Raw genomic sequence first — 18,646 nt, 5'->3', positions numbered from 1 at the left:
GACAAGAATGGAATCTGGAGCTTGAGTAAACAGTTTTCTTGATCCACAATGAAGAGAAGCACACATTTAACAGTAACAATAATGAGTTACCCCCTTCAAAGTTGTATACACCGGGGTTGTCATATTCTTGTATATCAGAGACGTATAAAGTCCGGATGTGGTATAGGAAAGCATTGCAGTAGAATCTGAAACAGAAGACAAAATGATTAGAAAAAACAAAAAAACTTTTAACCAGCCATTAGGCCTATTTCTTATGAACGTGAATTAACAAAATCTCCAATTAAAAGAGAAACTGGATCAACACACGATTATTCATTATACAGTCTACTTTAAGAACTATGGCATTTGCAGGTTCAATTATACACTCTCTTACATGGTTCCTTATTTCCTTATGTGTACAAGTTCCCCAACTAGACTGTAAGCTAGAGCAAGGATCATAGATTTTATTTCTATGGCATCTCCAACCAGCTCAGGCTGGGCAGAAATAAGTACAAACCCCTGCTGGCTGGTTTGTATGAATATCTATGAAAATATTGTCTGATTATTCACAGCCCTATTAGTGAATGGTGTTAAAACAGCATTACTCTTAAGTCTTATCAGATGACCCTCATGTGGAAAGGTGAGAATATGATTGCCTAAATGGGAAGAACATTAGATGGTTGGAAAAAAATAGAATATCAGTGGTGAGTTACCTCTGAGATATGGATTGTGGTAGGATAAGCAGAAGGAACCACAGGAAATGGTTTTTCTTATTAAAGACAGTTCTTTATGATTTGGTTTTATTCTTTTATAATGGCATGTGCTGCCTCTATAATAATTTTTTGATGAAAGAAAGGAATAGAGAAGAAGGAAGGCAAGAAAAGAGAGAAATGTATTTTAAACTCTGAAAACAGTGACCAGTATTTTTACTTTAAACACCTCAAACTCCACACTTTCTTTGCTTTATTTAGCCTTTTTTAGGTAAAAACATGATGAGGTACTCTCAACATGAGAGAGCTGAGCATTTATATGCCCCTATACTGAATAACATGAATTTCAAAATACGAATCAGCAATACTAGAAATAATTTTATAAAAGCTTAAATAATTCTATTATTTAGAAAATTCTTAGCTAGTGAAACAGCAGCAGTATAAAATCAATTTTTAAAAAGACATTTTTATTGTAAAAAAACCACATAAGATAAAACTTGCCATCTTAACCATTTAGCGTGTACAGGTCAGTTCATGTTAAATTTATTCACATTGTTGTGAATCTGGTCCTGAGAACGTTGTATCTTGCAAATCTGAGGCGCTATACCCACTAAACAACTAAACCACCTTTCCCCTTCCCCAACCCCCAGTAACCAGCATTCTACTTCTGTTTCTAGGACCACAACTACTTTAGATTCCTCATATGAGTGTCTTTTTGTGACTGCTTACTTCACTAGCACAATGTCAAGGTCCATCCATGGGGTAGCATGCAAAATCACTTACTTTTATTAACATTCTCCATATTGAAGGCCTCAGACATTCGAATGCCTGATTTGGCTACAGCATAAATTCTGCTTTCCTAATGGAAAAGAGAGATTTAAACGGGATATTTAAGGCAAAGAAATGATTACTCTCAACACACATGCTTTTCATTTGCTCTCCATTTAATGAGCACTAAAGTACAGCATTATTACAAAACTGTCACTGCCAACTAAAATACGCCACTCTGAACGGCACTGTGGAGGGCTTTTCCATCCTGGAGTCCCTCCATTGTTTATCTGTGTTCCCAAGTTTCTGCTTGGTATTTTTTTAAAGATTTTATTTATTCATCTTAGAGGGAAAGGGAAGGAGAGAGAGAGAGAGAAGTATCAATGTATGGTTGCCTCTCGTGCGTCCCCTGCCAGGAACCAGGAACTGGCCTGCAACCCAGGCATGTGCCCTGACTGGGAATCGAACCGCAATCGTGCGGTTGGCAGGCCTGCGCTCAGTCCACTGAGCTACACCAGCCAGGGCATCTGCTTGGTATTTTACATTCTCTTGGAGAGATAGGAAAAGAGTAAGAGAAAGCTTATTCACGACCAATCGCTGACTGCACACAGGCACCGCCTTCCTACCATTCTAGAATATGGTTAAGGAATAGACGGGGAGAACCTTGAGTGGCTGTAACATGCAGCCAGAAACCATTCATAATCCCTAACTACACCCAAATATTACCTTTAATATTCTGCCATTCTAGAATATGGTGGAAGTAAAAAGAAAGAAAAAACCTGAAATCAGGAATCACAGACGGAGTAGCATTAAAGTGCTATCACCTTCATATTTCAATGAAGTCAAAGAAACACCTGAGGTCAAATAATAGTTGAATTTGAGAATTGCAGTGGCATTTCTAACGTTATCTTGTTCCAAAAGTAGGTTCTAATTTTGCTTTCTCTTCTTCTCTTAGAGAGATCTCTGAAACGAGTACTGAAAAGGCTATTATGCCTGCTCCCTGGGAGAACAGGGACTCCAGGTTGATCCTAACGCACAGATGACCGTGCCCTGAGCTTCGTAAGGCACCTAACCTGGACACGGTGGGCTGGGCCATGGTGCAGGGGCAAGTAGGGCAGTCCCGTTCAAGACTGTGCTAGCCAGAGGCCTGTGAGGTGACAAGCGTGAGATCTCTGACTGTCTGAGTCACTTTGGATTGAAGAATGGCTGCCTGAATGACTCAGACTCGGTTTCTTTGAGTCTGATTGTGAGGAACATCCAAAAAACCGACAAACAGCAGAGTCAGCAGAACAGACAAACAAAAATAAGGCAGTAAGTGGGAGATGTGAGACAGCTAGAAGCCCTGAGAGAGTGGAGGAGAGAAGTTAGTAGTAGTTAGTGAAAGAAGTTAGTAGTCAGTGAGAGAAGGTCGCTGTGGACAGGAGAGGACAAGCTGAGCACTGGACCAGGGGCAATGGTGTTACCTGTTTCTAAGGAGCTGACTCTCAGAGGTGCTATTTAATCCTCACACGCTCCCCCCTAACGTGACTACTGTATTTTGAATGATATTCAAGTTCAATAAAGATGGGCTATGTCTTAAACTCTTAAAAATCCTTAAAATACACTTCCAAAAATTGAGGCAATTAGAATTTATTTCTTTTCCTTGAAACCTGAAAATACCAATAAACAGAAATAAAACCTCAAACTTGGCCAGTCTGCTTAAAAGGTTTCTGAAAAAACAATACTATTTTTCAGGACTGAAGAATTTCAGAAGACGAGGAAAAGCAAGAAAGGCAAAAAAAAAAAAAAGTAGTGAAATGGTTTGCCAACTAAAACAAACTTGAAAGCCTAACCTAAATCTCTGGAAATCTCAACATAATAACAGAAGCAAAATTTCAACTCCTCAATGCCTAAAGGGGAACATAACTGGGATTCCAGAGATTCACATGCCAACAAGATCCACTTTTTTTTCTGTCCAGAATTTAGTAATAAACTGCAGACGGTTTTATACGGACACTGCAATGAAAGGTGCTGCTGAAAGTAAATAAAAGCTGATACATCCCAAGACCTGAGTTTATACTAGGAAAACATGGTCATCTTAATTTGCTTAATTGTATTGTTCACTAAATAGAAAATAATACCAAAAACTTCTGCACCCAAGATGTTTCTCTGGAGGTCAAAGGTTAAATCTTGTCACTATGGAAAGGAAAACAAAGTTACAGAACAGATCATTTCACTTTGTTTCAAATATAGGAAGAATTTTTTTTAATCTGGCAATTTCTAGGAAGAATCACGTAATTGATGTGTTAATTATTGTATTAATGGTTAGTGTTTCAACGGAAAAATTTCAGTCTATTCTGTATATAGAAGAAGATGCTTTTGGTTAAAGCAATGGCTTTATAAGCTCATGAAAAGTAAAATAAAATTTCTCTTAAGCCAATCAGGTATATAATTAAGTGCAAGAACTGATGACCAATAAGAGTGAAGCATCTAGGTTGAGAATTGACACAAAAGTATTACACAGTTGAAGAGGAACCTTCTCTGTCCTTGATGTTTTCTCCCACGTGGAGGGAACTCCAGTAACTGCATACTCCTGATCTCTCCCACTCCCGCACCCCCACCCACCCCCAGGAGGAGGAGTGGCTTAATGTGATTGGGAAGCTTAGAAGAAGAAACTGAACATTGAGAGCCCAGCACCTTCCTCTCCCCTTTCTCTGTAGAAGTAGCTGCGCACAGGAAACAACTATTGTTCTTGCTCTAGGTTGTAAGTTTTGGAGAGGCAGGGCCTCACTGGCCGAAAGCTGTAGAGGTTCAGCACCTCCAGGTAAATAAATCTGCTAATCCTAAAATCCAATATTAGAAAGCCCATTTGCCCACCAATTCTCTAAATGCAGTTTTATCAGCAATAAAGATAATATTTTGATCTCCCATCTGCCTTATCCTTATTTTATTTCTCAGTGGATTCAGAACTCAGTGAGAAAGAGAAGAGGAAATTATATTCTGAAAACTTGGAACTGTCAGAATAAAGGTGCACTTGAAAAGAAACGGGAAGCGAAGTCAAACCTGAAAATGAGTGTTAAGGAAGAAGTAGCGTGTGTGCTGCACACTGCAGTGTAATTTACCCAGGAGGGAAAACGGTGCAGGGGAGGCGTTGGAGGCTGGCTGCCCGCCGCCTTCTTGGCCGAGTTGCAGGTCTCCTGGTCGTCTGAGCACGGGGATTCCAGTGAGTCATGGGAAAACAATCCATCATCACAACTGGTGTCCATATTCTCTGAAATGTCTGTACTGTCACCGTCAACTAGATCGAGATCTGTTTCCTGAGGTCTCAGTGGCCGTATCATGCTTATAGCATTTCTGTTCGTACCAAACATCCTGTCGGAGCTTAACTGTGGCTGGCTTAAGTGCCGCTTGGCCAGTGCTACACTTATACTGAAAACATTAGGAATCCTTAACTTTGGGGGTGGCAGGTGTGATGAAGGCACTAATTGTGTTCCTTTTCCAGGAAGTAGGTTAGGATGCTTTGGAGTCAAAGCTGGGGTCAAAATAGGGCTTGGGGTGTTGGCCTCACTCGATGAAGATGAATAATCCAGTCTCTGAGACTGAAATTTTTTATTCAGTTCATCTGAAGAACTATCATGTTCTTTTTTACTTGATTCAGAATTTCCCTTCCCATGAAGACTATTCTGAGCTTTCCATTGCGCTTCCTGTTGCCAAGAATACAGCTTCTTGTGTTCTGGTATCTTTATGCCAAAAGTCTCTTCTTCAAATATAGAACTGCTGTCATCAGACGCTGTCAGATACGTCTCACTGCCCATCCTGCTACACTGGGCCCCTTCCTCTGACGTGTGGCTGGAAAGGGTGGATGTGTACCTGGACTTGGATCTTCCTTTGCTCCCGTCTTCTTCATCGGAACTCCAGTCACTCATTGGAGCCCCAGAATTTTGGGATAAACTGCCGTCTGTAACAAAACTTGGTCTTGTTTTCCGATTTGGTTCTGAGACACACGGGGTTTGACGCAACGTTCTCTGACTTCGGTTGTTTTCTTGAATTTGGTTATCAACAGACTTTTCTGGAATTTCCATTTCTAAAAAAAGAATGCATCATATTAGTACATTGTCTTTAATAATATAATCTTCCTATACATTTAGCTTTATGTAACTACATTGTAAAAACTGGAGTTTTATAAGAATAAAGTTAACTGACATTATCCTTTTTTACTTTTATTTTTTAAGAATTTTTATGTATTTATTTGTAAAAGATTTTCCTTATTCATTCCTAGAGAGAGGGGAGGGGAGGGAGAAAGAGAGGGACAGAAACATCGACATGTTGTCGCCTCTCACATGCCCCCAGCTGGGGACCTGAGCTGCCCCTCAGATACGTGCTCTGACTGGGAATCAACTAGGGGCCTTGCGGTTTGCAGTCTGGCACTTAATCCACTGAAGCCACACCAGCCAGGTCCCCAGTTCCTCTTTAAGTCATATGTCCTTTTTAAACACAAGTTTGGAAATGAGAAACTTTACATAAAACATGGAGTTTCTTAACACTTCAGTAGCACAGTATCAAAATTAAACTGCTTTGTATAAATGAGCATGTTGGGGGAAGAAACTGGCAAGTCTAAGGAGAGATAACAAAAGAAGCAAAATGTGAAAACAGCCCCTAAAAAAAATGAATACCACTAAATATATTTTAGAAACAAAGAAAATGACAATCCTTTTTCAACTATATTTCAAAATTATTGTAAGTAAATTTAAACATAATAAATATAATTTAAATAACACACTTTATTCCCAAACTTCAACACATGAAATACGCAAAGCCATGAAGAAAACATAAACAGAGAAAGACTTTCTGCCTTTTACTTTTGGTTTAATCATAACTACAAAATGTGTCTTTATAAGAATAACACTCCTCTAAAAATGTCTTTAGATACGGTACATCTTGTTTATAATGTAATTAACAGAATAAACAATTGACTTCAGGAATAGTGAACTAAAAATTTAGATTGAAGAGTACAAAACACCTTGGAAAACATAAAGACACAGATACGACCTTCATAACTACAGAAATGGAGATTGGACACATAAACTTTACAATCTGGCATCAGGCAACTTGTAAAATTTGCAAATAAACAAGAGCTTCAATACAGGCAACCTCAACTGTACTGAGCTATACTCAACGGACTGTTAGAAAGTGGGAAGGGAATTAAAACAATTTCACAAAAAAAATGCAAGTAATGGCATAAAAGTGAATACAGCAAAGGAGCCTTCTAATTGGAAAAATGTGTAGTTTTCAGGATTTAATAATCAAACATAGACTTTTAAGGTTATAACATTTCTCCTTCGAGGGAAGAAAACAGGAACTGCAAATAGAGAAGATGCAAATTTAAGGGTCCCTAGAACACCTGGGAAAAGTCACCCGAGGTAGCAAAGTCAGCAGCTGTACTACAAAGCCAGATTTGGAGGGACTTCAAGATTAAACAAAGAACAGAAATCTGCACATAGGCCCAGGGTTTCAACATCTAGGCAAATATTTTCTTCTTCGAAGCAATAAAGGAAAGATCAAAGCGGTTATGAAATTGTACCCTTGAGCTCTTTTTCTTTATAAGGTTGCAGTGTCATGTTTAATATTAGATCATTTTTAAATATTTTAAATAAATAATGAATAGAAACTTCATAGTTCTAATCTGAAGTGCTGAGCTGAAACAAGTACCATATAGGTACTGATGTAAACTTTTTCACTTTAAATATCACTGCTTCCTACTGTAGGAAGAAGTATCAAAAGGGGAAATCAGCTTCTCCTCTGTGTCACTGGCAAAGCCTCCCCCAAAAAGAAAAAACCTGAAGAAAACTAGATACACGAAGTTAAATGCTGTACTGCTCTTTAAAAAGTTCCCATAAAATGTCCAGTTGTCAAGGAAATAAGGAAACTACAATGAGTCATCCAGATAGAGTCTGTATATTTACTCTTTTGAGTGATGAACAAATTAAAAATTAAAAAAGAAAATTCAGCTATCTGAGGATTCATCTCAGCAAATGATTCTTCCCAGTAAAAGAACGTCAAATCACATTCTGCTGGTCCATAAATACCTTCTATGTCTTTTCCTTCCGTGGACTCGGGTTCTTTTGATGATATCTTGCTCATTTCCTCAGATTTTACTACTTGAGGAGGACTCCGTGCTCGGGATAAGAAGCACCCAAAGGTCAAACTGCTCAGGCGCTGGCCTTCCAAAGGCTTTGGTGTGGAGGCACCGGATGACTTCTTCCCTTGAACTTCTGCAAGATCATTAATCAAAATCAAGATCTAATTTTTTTTTAGTTTGTTAAATAAAAGTGAACCAGGAAGTGTATAAAAAACTTGGACAAATTACTCCTCATACCTGAAATAAAAGCCTGAAAATCCTAAAGGTCATTTTTTCATTTATTATTCAATTTATTTAAACTAAAAAAAAAATTCACCCACTTCTCCTACTTCCTATCTTGCAACCATCTAATATGTTCTCTGTGTCTATGAGCTTGTTTTTTAAATTGTTTTATTTATTTTCAGAGTCCACATATAAAGGATCATAAGGTATTTGTCTTTCTCTGTCTGACTTATTTCACTTAGCATAATGCCCTTGCAGTCCAAATATGTTCTTATAAATGCCCAGATTTCATTCTTTTTATGGGTGGGCAATATGCCACATAAAGAGCTTCTTTATCCATTCCTCCATCGATAGATATTTAAATTGTTTCCATATGGTGGCTATTATAAATAATGCTGCAATAAACATCGGGGTGCATATATCTTTTTGAATTAGTGTTTCCATTTTCTTTGGATAAATACCCAGAAGCAGAACTGCTGAATCCCAGGGTAGTTCTATTTTCAATTTTTTGAAAAACCTCAGTAGTCTTTTCCATGGTGGCTGAACCAATTTACATCACCACGAACAGTGCATGAGGGTTCCCTTTTCTCCACATCCTTGTTCACATTTGTTATTTCTTGTCTTTTTGATAACAGTCATTCTGACAGGTGTGAGGTGCTATCTCGTTGTTGTTTCCCGTTTCCCTGATGACTAATGCCGCTAGGCACCGTATCAGGTATCCGTGGGCCATCTGCAGGTTTTGGAAAATGTCTATTAAGGTCCTCTTCCCATTTCATAAACAGATTGTTTCTTTTTCTTTTTCTCTCTTTCCCTTTTCTCTCTTTCTTTCTCTCTCTCTCTCCCTTTCTTTCTTTTTTTCTTGATTGGAAAATATTTTCTCCCAGTCAGTAGGTTGCCTCTTCATTTTACTGATGGCTTCCTCTGCTGTGCTTTTGGTACAGCAAAGGCTTTTTAGAGGCTTTTAGTTTGACGTAGTTTCACCTGTTTAATTTTGCTTTTGATTTTGGTGTCAGATTTTAACACATCATTGCCAAGACCTACATGATGGGACTTACATAACCAAATTTAATATTTATTTACATGTAGTAACATGGAACCCTCGGTGTCTGGCATCACATGCCAACATTTGAAATCTGTTTAGCCCTGGCCAGTGTAGCTTGGTTGGCTGAAGTGTCATCTGTGCACCAAAAAGTTGTGGGTTTGACTCCCAGCCAGGGCACATGTCTGGGTTGCAGGTTCAATCTTGGGTTGGGGCATGGATGGGAGGCAGCCAACTGAGGTTTCTGTTTCACATTGATGTCTCTTTCTGTCTCTCTCCCTTTCTTTCTTTCTCCCCCTTCCTTTCTCCCTGAAAGCAATGAAAAAATATTCTCAGGTAAGGATAAAAACAATTTTTTAAATCTTCTTAAATAGTTTGATGGTTGAAATATTTTTTTGCCCTGGCGAGTGTGGCTCTCAGTTGGTTGCAGCTTTGATCCCTGGTCTGGGTGCATATATGGCAACAAATCAATGCTTGTCTCTCACATCGTTGTTTCTCTCTCCCTTCCTCTCTCTTTAAAAGCAATGAGGAAAAAATGCTCTTGGGAGAGGATAAATATATATATATATATACATATATATACATATATACACATATATATGTATTTACACACATACATACATATATATCAACTGCAGAGAGAAAAATATCCAATTCCTTTGACAGGAGTTAGTTATTCAATAAACACAAAAACAAAACAAACCAGATTATAAACAACTAGATTACTACAGCTTCTTGCGAAATCAAGTATTGGTGAATACCAGTCAGGTCCTGGTAAACTTTGATTCTGTAGTAGTGTTACTAATGGTGAAAGAAACGTGACCAAGTTCTTTGCTGCCAAGAGAAATGGGAAATTTAGATCATCAGTGGGGACAATATCACATGATTACTGTAATAACTTTTGCTTATCATAGTTTTTAGCATGTTTGTCATGAGAAAACAGGTGGAGGGGCTTGGTCTATGGTGATCACAACATTGGGAGCCTTAATCACTTCTTTAGAGGAAAAAAAGGGTGGGGGAAACTTCTGGATAGATAATTTAGATAGCTAGTGGACTAATTATGGGTTTAATCCATCTTTTAGGATTTGTAATATTGCTGCTTGTAACATCAAAAGAATGGAGACCCAATGATAGTGATAAAAGTTTTCAAGAAAACTGAATTCTGAACTCTGGGATAGCACCGAAGGTTAGGTTAAATGACAATTGATAATTGTGTACAACAGAAGAAAAACACCTTTATATAGGGTATACCTTCAGATGTATCTTTTATTATTTTCATGTTGATTATCTCTCACAGAACTAATTCAAAATAGTTTAGTAATCATACACATGCATATAGTTTTTAAACTGCAGACGACCCTTGAAAAACACAAGTTAGAACTGTGTGGATTCACTTACATAGAGATTTCTTTTCAATAAATGCCTGTACTGTTTTCCATGCATGGCTGGGAGTCCTCGGATGTGGAGGGCTGAATATATGCATCATTCTGTGTGATATTATTCAGGGAAGTTGAGCATCCATGGGTTTTGGTATCTGCAGGGAATCCTACAAACAATCCCCCACTGATACTGAAGGACAACATAAGTTTTGGGGGAGTCAAAATTCTACCTGGATCTTTAACTGCACAGGCGTCAGTCCCCCTAACCCATGTGTTTTTCAAGGGTCAACTGTACAATATTATAGCTACATATGTCATATCTATTCTTATCCCGCCCAAATCTAAGAGACTGCCAATGAACACTAGAATTGCAAGCTAAGAACAGCCGGGAAAATAGCCTTTTGAGAGTGGGCTTAGTAGATCTGATCTATTTCAATTAGGATAACGAGCACAAGGACTTGAAACTTTAATTCTAAATAGGAATTCCAGACCAACTATCAGAACACCTGTTTCTTATCATATAGGTGGAGGAAAATTATGATATAAGAGATACATATTTTGGTCTTCATCCATGGTTCCTGCCACATAGCTTCTAAAACCTTTGGAATTTCCTAAGTAATAGTGATAAAGGTGTCCTTTGTTTTTATACTAGCCCTTTTATAATAGCCCTTTCAGACAAATCTGGGTTTATGTAGATAAGGAGATAGCCTCAGGATGAGGACTGGTTGCCAGGGCAAACAACCAAGTGATTAAAGGCTTGGAAATTTCAACCTCACCCTTCACCCCCTACCTCTGACCTCCTGCAAAGGGAGAAGGGATGGCAGTTGAATTAATCACCAGTAGCCAATGATTTAATTATTTAATCAATCAATTATGCCTACATAGTGAAGCCTCCACAAAACCCCAAAGGATGGGGTTCAGAGAGCTTTCAGGTTGGAGAACACGTGGGGGTGCTGAGAGGATGATGCATTTAGACAAGACCAGGGGTGTTCAGGGTGGTACGGCCATAGGCTGGGTGATGCATTCAGACAGAAGCTCTGTGCCCCTTCTCCCATAGCTCACCCTACATACCTCTTCCATCTGGCTGTTCCTGAGTTATGCCCTTTGTAATAAACAAGTGATCTAGTTAGTAAACTGTTTACCTGTGTTCTGGGTGCTGCTCTAGCAAATGATCACACCTGAGGAGGGGGTCATAAACCTCCAGCTCATAGCCAGTTGGGCAGAAACAGGAGTGACCACAATCTGTACTCGGGGTTGGGTCTGAAGTGGAAGGCGGGGACAGTTTTGCGGGACTGAGCTCTTCACTTCAGGATCTGATGCTAACTCCAGGTAGATGATGTCAGAATTGAGTTGAATTTGTAGGACGCCTAGCTGGTGTCCTCTGAGAATTAAAGAACTGCTTGGTGTGGGCAAAGTCCCATATCTGGTGTCAAAAGTATAGGGAATAGGAAAAAAAAGAGGAGTTTTTCCCTTTGCAAAATGAGGGCAGTAAGCGTTAACATGCAGTAGACAAAATACTTTCATATGTCCTATAATGAACACCTCGCCTCCCATGAAACTGAGACGGCACTATTACAATCACCATTTGCTAATGTAAAAAAATCTGGAGACATAATGGTTATTAAATTGTAGAGTATTAAAGTTGACTTCAAAGGCTGTGTTCTTTCCGCCATGCCAGAATGTTTTCCGATGCATTCTGCGATCCCCCAGGGCCTTGTGGAAATGACCCAGAGGGGAGAGGAAGAGGCTTGGGTGAAGCTAAGTCTGTTGGATGCTAAACCCAGTAACACCTTTACCTGTTTAATCTCTTCAAATTCTATACAAAAAAAAGTTGGCTTTAAAAATTTTTTATTTTTTAAATATATTTTATTAATTATGCTATTACATTTGTCCCATTTCCCCCCTTCACTACCCTCTGCCCTGCACACCCCCCTCCTACTCACATTCCCCAGCTTTAATTCATGTCCATGTGTCGTAAGTTCTTTAGCTTCTACATTTCCCATACTATTTTCTTCCCCTCTCCCTGTCTATTTTCTACCTACCATCTGTGCTACTTATTCTCTGTACCTTTTCCCCCTCTTCTCCTCCCACTCCCCTGTTGTTAACCCTCCATGTGATCTCTATTTCTGTGTTTCTGTTCCTGTTCTAGTTGTTTGCTTATGTTTTTTATTTTAGGTGTGGTTGTTAATAACTGTGAGTTTGTTGTCATTTTACAGTTCATATTTTTTATCTTCTTTTCCTTAGATAAGTCCCTTTAACATTTCATATAATAAGGGCTTGGTGAGGATGAACTCCTTGAACTTGACCTTATCTCAGAAGCACTTTATCTGCCCTTCCATTCTAAATGAAAGCTTTGCTGGATAGAGCAATCTTGGATATAGGTCCTTGCCTTTCATGAGTTGGAATACTTCTTTCCTGTCCCTTCTTGCCTGTAAGGTCTCTTTGGAGAAATCCACTGACAGTCTGATGGGAACTCCTTTGTAGTTAACTATATCCTTTTCTCTTGCTGCTTCTAGGATTCTCTCCTTATTTTTAATCTTGGGTAACGTAATGATGATGTGCCTTGGTGTATTCCTCTTTGGGTCCAACTTCTTTGGACCCAAAAGAAGTTGGGACTCTTCTTTGGGACTCTCTGAGTTTCCTGGACTTCCTGGAAGTCTATTTCCTTTGCCAGATTGGGAAAGTTTTCCTTCATTATCTATTGAAATAAGTTTTCACTTTCTTGCTCTTCCTCTTCTCCTTCTGGCACCCCTATGATTTGGATGTTGGGACATTTAAAGATGTCCTGGAGGTTCCTAAGCCCCGCCTCATTTTTTGAGTTCTTATTTCTTTATTCTGTTTTGGTTAAATGTTTCTTCCTTCCTTCTGGTCCACAATGTTGATTTGAGTCCCAGTTTCCTTCCCATCACTGTTGGTCCCCTGTGCATTTTCCCTTATTTTACTTAGCATAGCTTTCATTTTCTCATCTAATTTGAGATCAAATTCAACCAATTCTGTGAGCATCCTGAGTCCCAGTGTTTTGAACTGTGCATCTGATAGATTGGCTATCTGTTGGTCACTTAGTTGTATTTTTTCTGGAGGTCTGATCTGTTCTTTTGTTTGGGCCATTTTTTGTCTTGACGTGCCTGTTACGTAGTGAGGGGCGGAGCCTTAGGTGTTCACCAGGGTGGGTCAGCCTAGTCGCTGGGTTGTGATGCTGTATGTGGGGGTGGGGTCAGAGAGGGAACAACAGCGCTTGCTCTGCTCTCTGCCGGATTTCAGTCACTTCCCCCGCTTCCCCAAGCAGACTGGGCCCTTCTGGTGCTGATTCTGGGTAGGTGGGCTTGTGTATGTTCTAGGACCCTGTGGGTCTCTCCAATGAACTCTCCTGTGAAGCTGGGAGTTTCTCCCGCTGCTGCCTCATCCCCCACCGGTGTTTTCAGTCAGAGGTTTGAGGTTTTATTTCCCCCTGCAGGAGCCCTGGGTTGCACGGTCTGTTTCGCTCCCCAGTTGTTTCTCTCAGTTTATTTGCATGTGAATGTGGGACCGCCCAGTCCGCAATCCGCCACATGGCTGGGTTTGCCTGCTGCTGCCTTGCTGGCCAGCTACAGGCTTGCGCGTCCCACTGCACAATTCGCAGCCTCACTGTCTTCTAGCCACCACCTTGCCTTGCCACGGGTCCGCCTGTCTCCGCCCCTCCTACCAGTCAGGATGAATGTGTCTTCTTTAACTCTTTGGTTGTCAGACTTCCATATAGTTCAACTTTCTGTCAGTTGTGTTTGTTCTTTGTTTTCAAATTGTTGTCACCCTTCTTGTGGTTGCAGGAGGCGGCACAGTGTGTCTACCTATATCTCCATCTTGGCTGGAAGTCCAGGACCAAAAAATTGTTTTAAATAGCATTCTGTTGCTAAATAAGTTTGAAAACCACTGCACTAGGTCATGGATCTAATGCCCCTGCTGATTCACCTCCTCTTCATCTCTGTGCACTTGCATGGCCATCACTAGAATGGCACATTAAGTAAATTTTTATCTCTGACTCTGCCACCCATTCCCTGGTTTTCAAGTTCAAGAGAAGAAGAAAGTAACCCTATGCATTGGAAAATGCAAGGTTTATCCATATTATAAAATTCTGCTCTAAATATTCAGTCTGTCAGAATTTCAATCACTATTGATAACCATGACATAAAGTGAAAACAGAAAATACCATGACTAACTTTTTTGAAACAAATATATCTGAAATTAAATGTTGAAATTAATATCACCTCCTCTGTATTATTTGCTACTGCCTACCCGTGTTGTCTAGCATGGACATGTGGTTATTTAAATATAAATCAATTCAAGTTAAGTAAAATGTAAAATTCAGTTCCTTAGTTGTGCTAGTCATATTTCGAGTGGTCACTAGTAAAATTCTACATGGCCAAATGCATCCAATTAAGCTATCTTAGTCAAAGTATTCATACATTGTAGTTATTTAATTTAATAAAAATTATGATATTCTCATTTATTGAGTATAATCTATGGGCAAGGTAATATAGTAGGTCCTTTATTATTTTATTGCATGACCTTTATATTTTTACATGTGCCTTTAGTTTTTTTCTTTAGCAAAGTCTTCCTGGATTTATTGAAGCATAATTAACAAATAAGATTGTAATAAAGTCATGTACCACATAACAACATTTTGGTCATGGACAGTGAGGATGAGTAAAGTCTACTATTAGCCATACCTTGTAGTTTTGACTGCATCGTTCTTATCTCTTCTGTTTGGTTTTGGTTGATCAAACGGAGATTCTGATTCTCCAGTTCCAGCTAAGAGGACATATGGTATTCTTTTACACAGGAATAACATTTCTAAAATATACTAGTAAATTATAATATTTAGAAAACATTAATACCTAGTTACATATAAGAAATGATAAGCAAATATGAGATGAACTTATCAGCATAAGTTATCAACCTAAATAATTCTGGCTTCAGTATTTATTTTTTCCAAACTAAGAATTTTAAGTGTTTTCATCCCTATCCCTTTTCACTGAAAAATTACTCTAAACCAAATTATTTTAGCATTTAATCTGTCATGTAAACTAAATAATCTATACTTCTCCGATACTGAATACATTAATTTTATGGTATATATATTTTATATTTATTTAAAATTAATTAGAACTAAAATCTACTAATTAGAATAAGGCTACTTACACTAACTACCATGAGCCAATATTTTTCATTTTAGAAATACATTAAATATTAAAATGGAAGCTACCTATCTCACATTTACCAAAAGAGAGCAGCACAGGGCGGGAAGGAGCAGGATGACAGCTGGGGAGGGGTGGGGCAGGGCAGGGTGTTAGCGGGTGGAGGGACTGAGCAAAAAGGAAAAGGACTCAAGGACATGGACAGCAGTGTACTGATTGCTGGGGGGGGAGGGCATGTAATGGGACTAAATGGTAATGGAAACCAACTGATCAGAATTTTGCTTCACTCACACTGATCATATATTCTGATGACTATATATTCAAAAGAAGTCATGGGTATAGAAAAAGCAAAATATAGCAATAAATACCTCATTTAACTTAACCGTTACCCATTCTTTGATCTTAGCTGCTTTCTCTTCTATTATTTTAGCTTCTTGTATCCTTATTTGTTTCTGAAATAACATTAGTAGTTTGTTTAGTTCAAACATAAGCTTACTGGTCTGAAAATGTCATATCATAATTAGAAAAGGCAAATCCACTTAAAACCTGTTTCCACATTAAAACCTCTACCTTCAAATTACCAAATAAAGTAGAAAAAATGACAATTGCCCAGCAGATACAGCAATGAACCACAAAAGCATATACAAATATTACTAGTTTTAACAATTGCCATTCTTTTTCTCTAAAAGATAATGTATTGAAATCAATCCATTGAACTTATCAACAAAATAAACCATTTCAGGAAATGGTCTAGCAGGGGTGTCCAACCCTCGGCCCATGAGCTGCATGTAGCCTGTGATGTCTATGAATGTGATCCAACACAAAATTATAAATTCACTTAAAACATTATGAGATTTTTCTGTGACTGCATGTTGCAATGGATTTAATGTGTGGCCCAAGACAACTCCTCTTCCAGTGTGGCCCAGAGACGCCAAGGTTGGACGCCCCTGGCAGAGTTATAAAGATGTTAGAATAGAGGTCAACCAGGCTAGAAAAAGAGTCAGAATCTCCTCTGGGGCGTGGCTTGTCTTCCCCTCCAACACTAATGGTTTTTAAAGACCCAGGGAAAAAAATGAAGATCAAAAAGCCACACTAACTTACATTGACCAACCTTAAAATCTGGTTATGGTCACCAAACCACTGCAAATATGATTATCATGTAAACTACAGTGGGTGGGAACTAGGACAGGTGAAAGGCTGACAACCACCGACCCGATAAAACACTGATCCCTACAGAATCAATACAATGCTGCAAATAAACAATTTAACATATTTAACAGTGTCATAGTGGTCATATTTAAATGATGCTAAATAACTGTGATATAATTTTTCATAATAAAACTTTCAAATAAACTAAATGCAATAATTAATCTCAAGAAAGTAGTTCAAAAGTGTACATGTTTCTAAGTAGTTGGATTAGCAAGAAACATTTAAAATATAATGTTCCATCAACATTTCCAACACCCTAACAATCTAAAGAAAAGATTTATCTGAAACACTCCACAGATGGAAATGCCTGCTGACAACCGAGCGTTTTCATCTTAAACACCGAACTCAGACTTGAGAGTCAGGAGCACTGTCACATGCGGAGAGGGTCAGACAGGGCCTCGGAACCAGCCCGACTTGAAGGTGAGTGCCATGTCATGTTCACCTTTCACCAATAAATGTGATGCGATTCTGTGCGTTGACCAACTGAGTAAGGTTTCTGACCCGAATTTAGAAGTTCAGGCTCTCTCTCTCTTTACTCTTTGTGATTATGCATAAATGAATGCACATATTTAGAACTTGTTGGATGATCAAATTCTTCCTAACCTGCTCTTCCAGTTGCAGTTCCAAGCTTTGGATGATGTCATCTTTTTCCTGTATTAAGGTCTCCAGATCTTGACACTTTTTATATAACCTTGTCTCTGATTCACTGGTTTGAATATTAGCTGCTTTTAATTTCTCTTCCATAACTTGTACCTAAATCCAGAAGATAAACTATTAAAATTAGGCATACACTTAATTTATCATAGTATTAAATTTAGAATTTTACTTTAACATTAAATAGTTCCTAAAAGTTATTGTCATAAAACTATTGAACAGCACAGTTTAATGCCTATAATAATTATAAAGTCTGAAGATTACTTTGCCAAGTGGTACTTTTTTAAGGTACAAAAAGGGTACATAAGAGATTTGAAGAATATGACTACATCACATAATGTACTGTGTAGTAGAACATTAATAATATGCAAAGCATTTCCTAAGAGTATAACATCAGAAAGTTTCCAGCCCTAACTTTTTCATATTTTAAACAAAGTAGGAATATAAAATAAAAAAGGTGAATGGTGAAAGAAAGACTCAAATTGGATGACCTAGCATAATAACGTATTTGGGGGGAAAAATAAACTTAGGTGAAAAAGAAATGCATGTATAATGGGAATCAAAAAGAAAATAAAACAACTTTAAACTCCACAGTTGGAATCATAAAAAATTTTAGAAGTATGAGAGTCAAGATACAGGTAGGAGAGTATGTCCAGTGAAGGTTTACTGATTCACTAGTTTAAGGAATACTCAGGGAACACCTGCCATGGCCAGGCCTGTTCTGAGGCCTGGGAAGACATCAGGGAAGGAAACAGAAGTAAAAGCTCTGCCTGCGTTGACATTAAATTCTATTGGGTAAGAGAGATCACAAGTATAATAAAGATGTCAAAATTATACTGCACTTTACACAAGAAGGTAAAAGCAACAGGAAAAAAAACTAAAGAAGATAAAAAGGTGTGTCTGGGGGTGAAGTGGTGCCTCAGATTTAGTATCTCAGGTATATTGGCTCTGCTTGGATCTTCTGCAAAACACACATGGACATGAAATCTTAGAAGGGACGTGTGAGTGTTGATAGTGAGAAAGAAAATAAAGTGCTGCGGACTGTTTACGATACTATGCACTCCACGTAAGAAAGAATATAATTTTTGCAATGCTTCAGGTTATAGGGCTAGAGAGGGAAAATATGAAAAAGTATTTGCAGCATTAAAGATTATAGTTAGGATGAAAAACTTTAAACTATTAAAAACACCTCTGAAAGTCATAAGGAGTCCTTACTTAATGTTTAAAAATAATTAACATCTAGAAGGATGATTTTAAGGTTAGTTTGGTTTTGTTTTTTTAACCATGAATACAAGGTTTCATCTGTGGGTTCACTGTATAAACGTAAATTCGACTCAGCTGCCAAAAGTGTCCTGTTTAAATACCACCCACATGGCTGGAAAGAACAGGATGACAGC

The 18,646-nt window shown here is 38.4% G+C and overlaps 1 protein-coding gene across 2 annotated transcripts in view; it reads right to left on the bottom strand.

Moving 5' to 3' along the window:
• PLEKHH2 (pleckstrin homology, MyTH4 and FERM domain containing H2) overlaps positions 1–18,646 on the bottom strand; it is a 101,079-nt gene that overhangs the window by 59,006 nt on the left and 23,427 nt on the right. For both annotated transcript variants that reach the window (XR_005069531.1, XM_037066576.1), the window contains exons 4-10: positions 17,199–17,348; positions 15,755–15,838; positions 14,919–15,000; positions 7,523–7,708; positions 4,559–5,520; positions 1,473–1,548; positions 91–185 (exon numbers count right to left, since the gene is read on the bottom strand). Coding sequence is in view for 1 of the 2 variants with exons in the window: in XM_037066576.1 (XP_036922471.1) it covers positions 91–185; positions 1,473–1,548; positions 4,559–5,520; positions 7,523–7,708; positions 14,919–15,000; positions 15,755–15,838; positions 17,199–17,348 (1,635 nt within the window). In the remaining variant the exon portion in view is untranslated. The remainder of the gene's footprint in view (positions 1–90; positions 186–1,472; positions 1,549–4,558; positions 5,521–7,522; positions 7,709–14,918; positions 15,001–15,754; positions 15,839–17,198; positions 17,349–18,646) is intronic.

This window comes from Sturnira hondurensis, unplaced genomic scaffold, assembly GCF_014824575.4.
Source record: "Sturnira hondurensis isolate 20B ecotype Veracruz unplaced genomic scaffold, ASM1482457v3 Scaffold0016663, whole genome shotgun sequence".
NCBI lineage: Eukaryota > Metazoa > Chordata > Mammalia > Chiroptera > Phyllostomidae > Sturnira > Sturnira hondurensis.
This window is presented reverse-complemented; position numbering and strand designations above follow the sequence as displayed.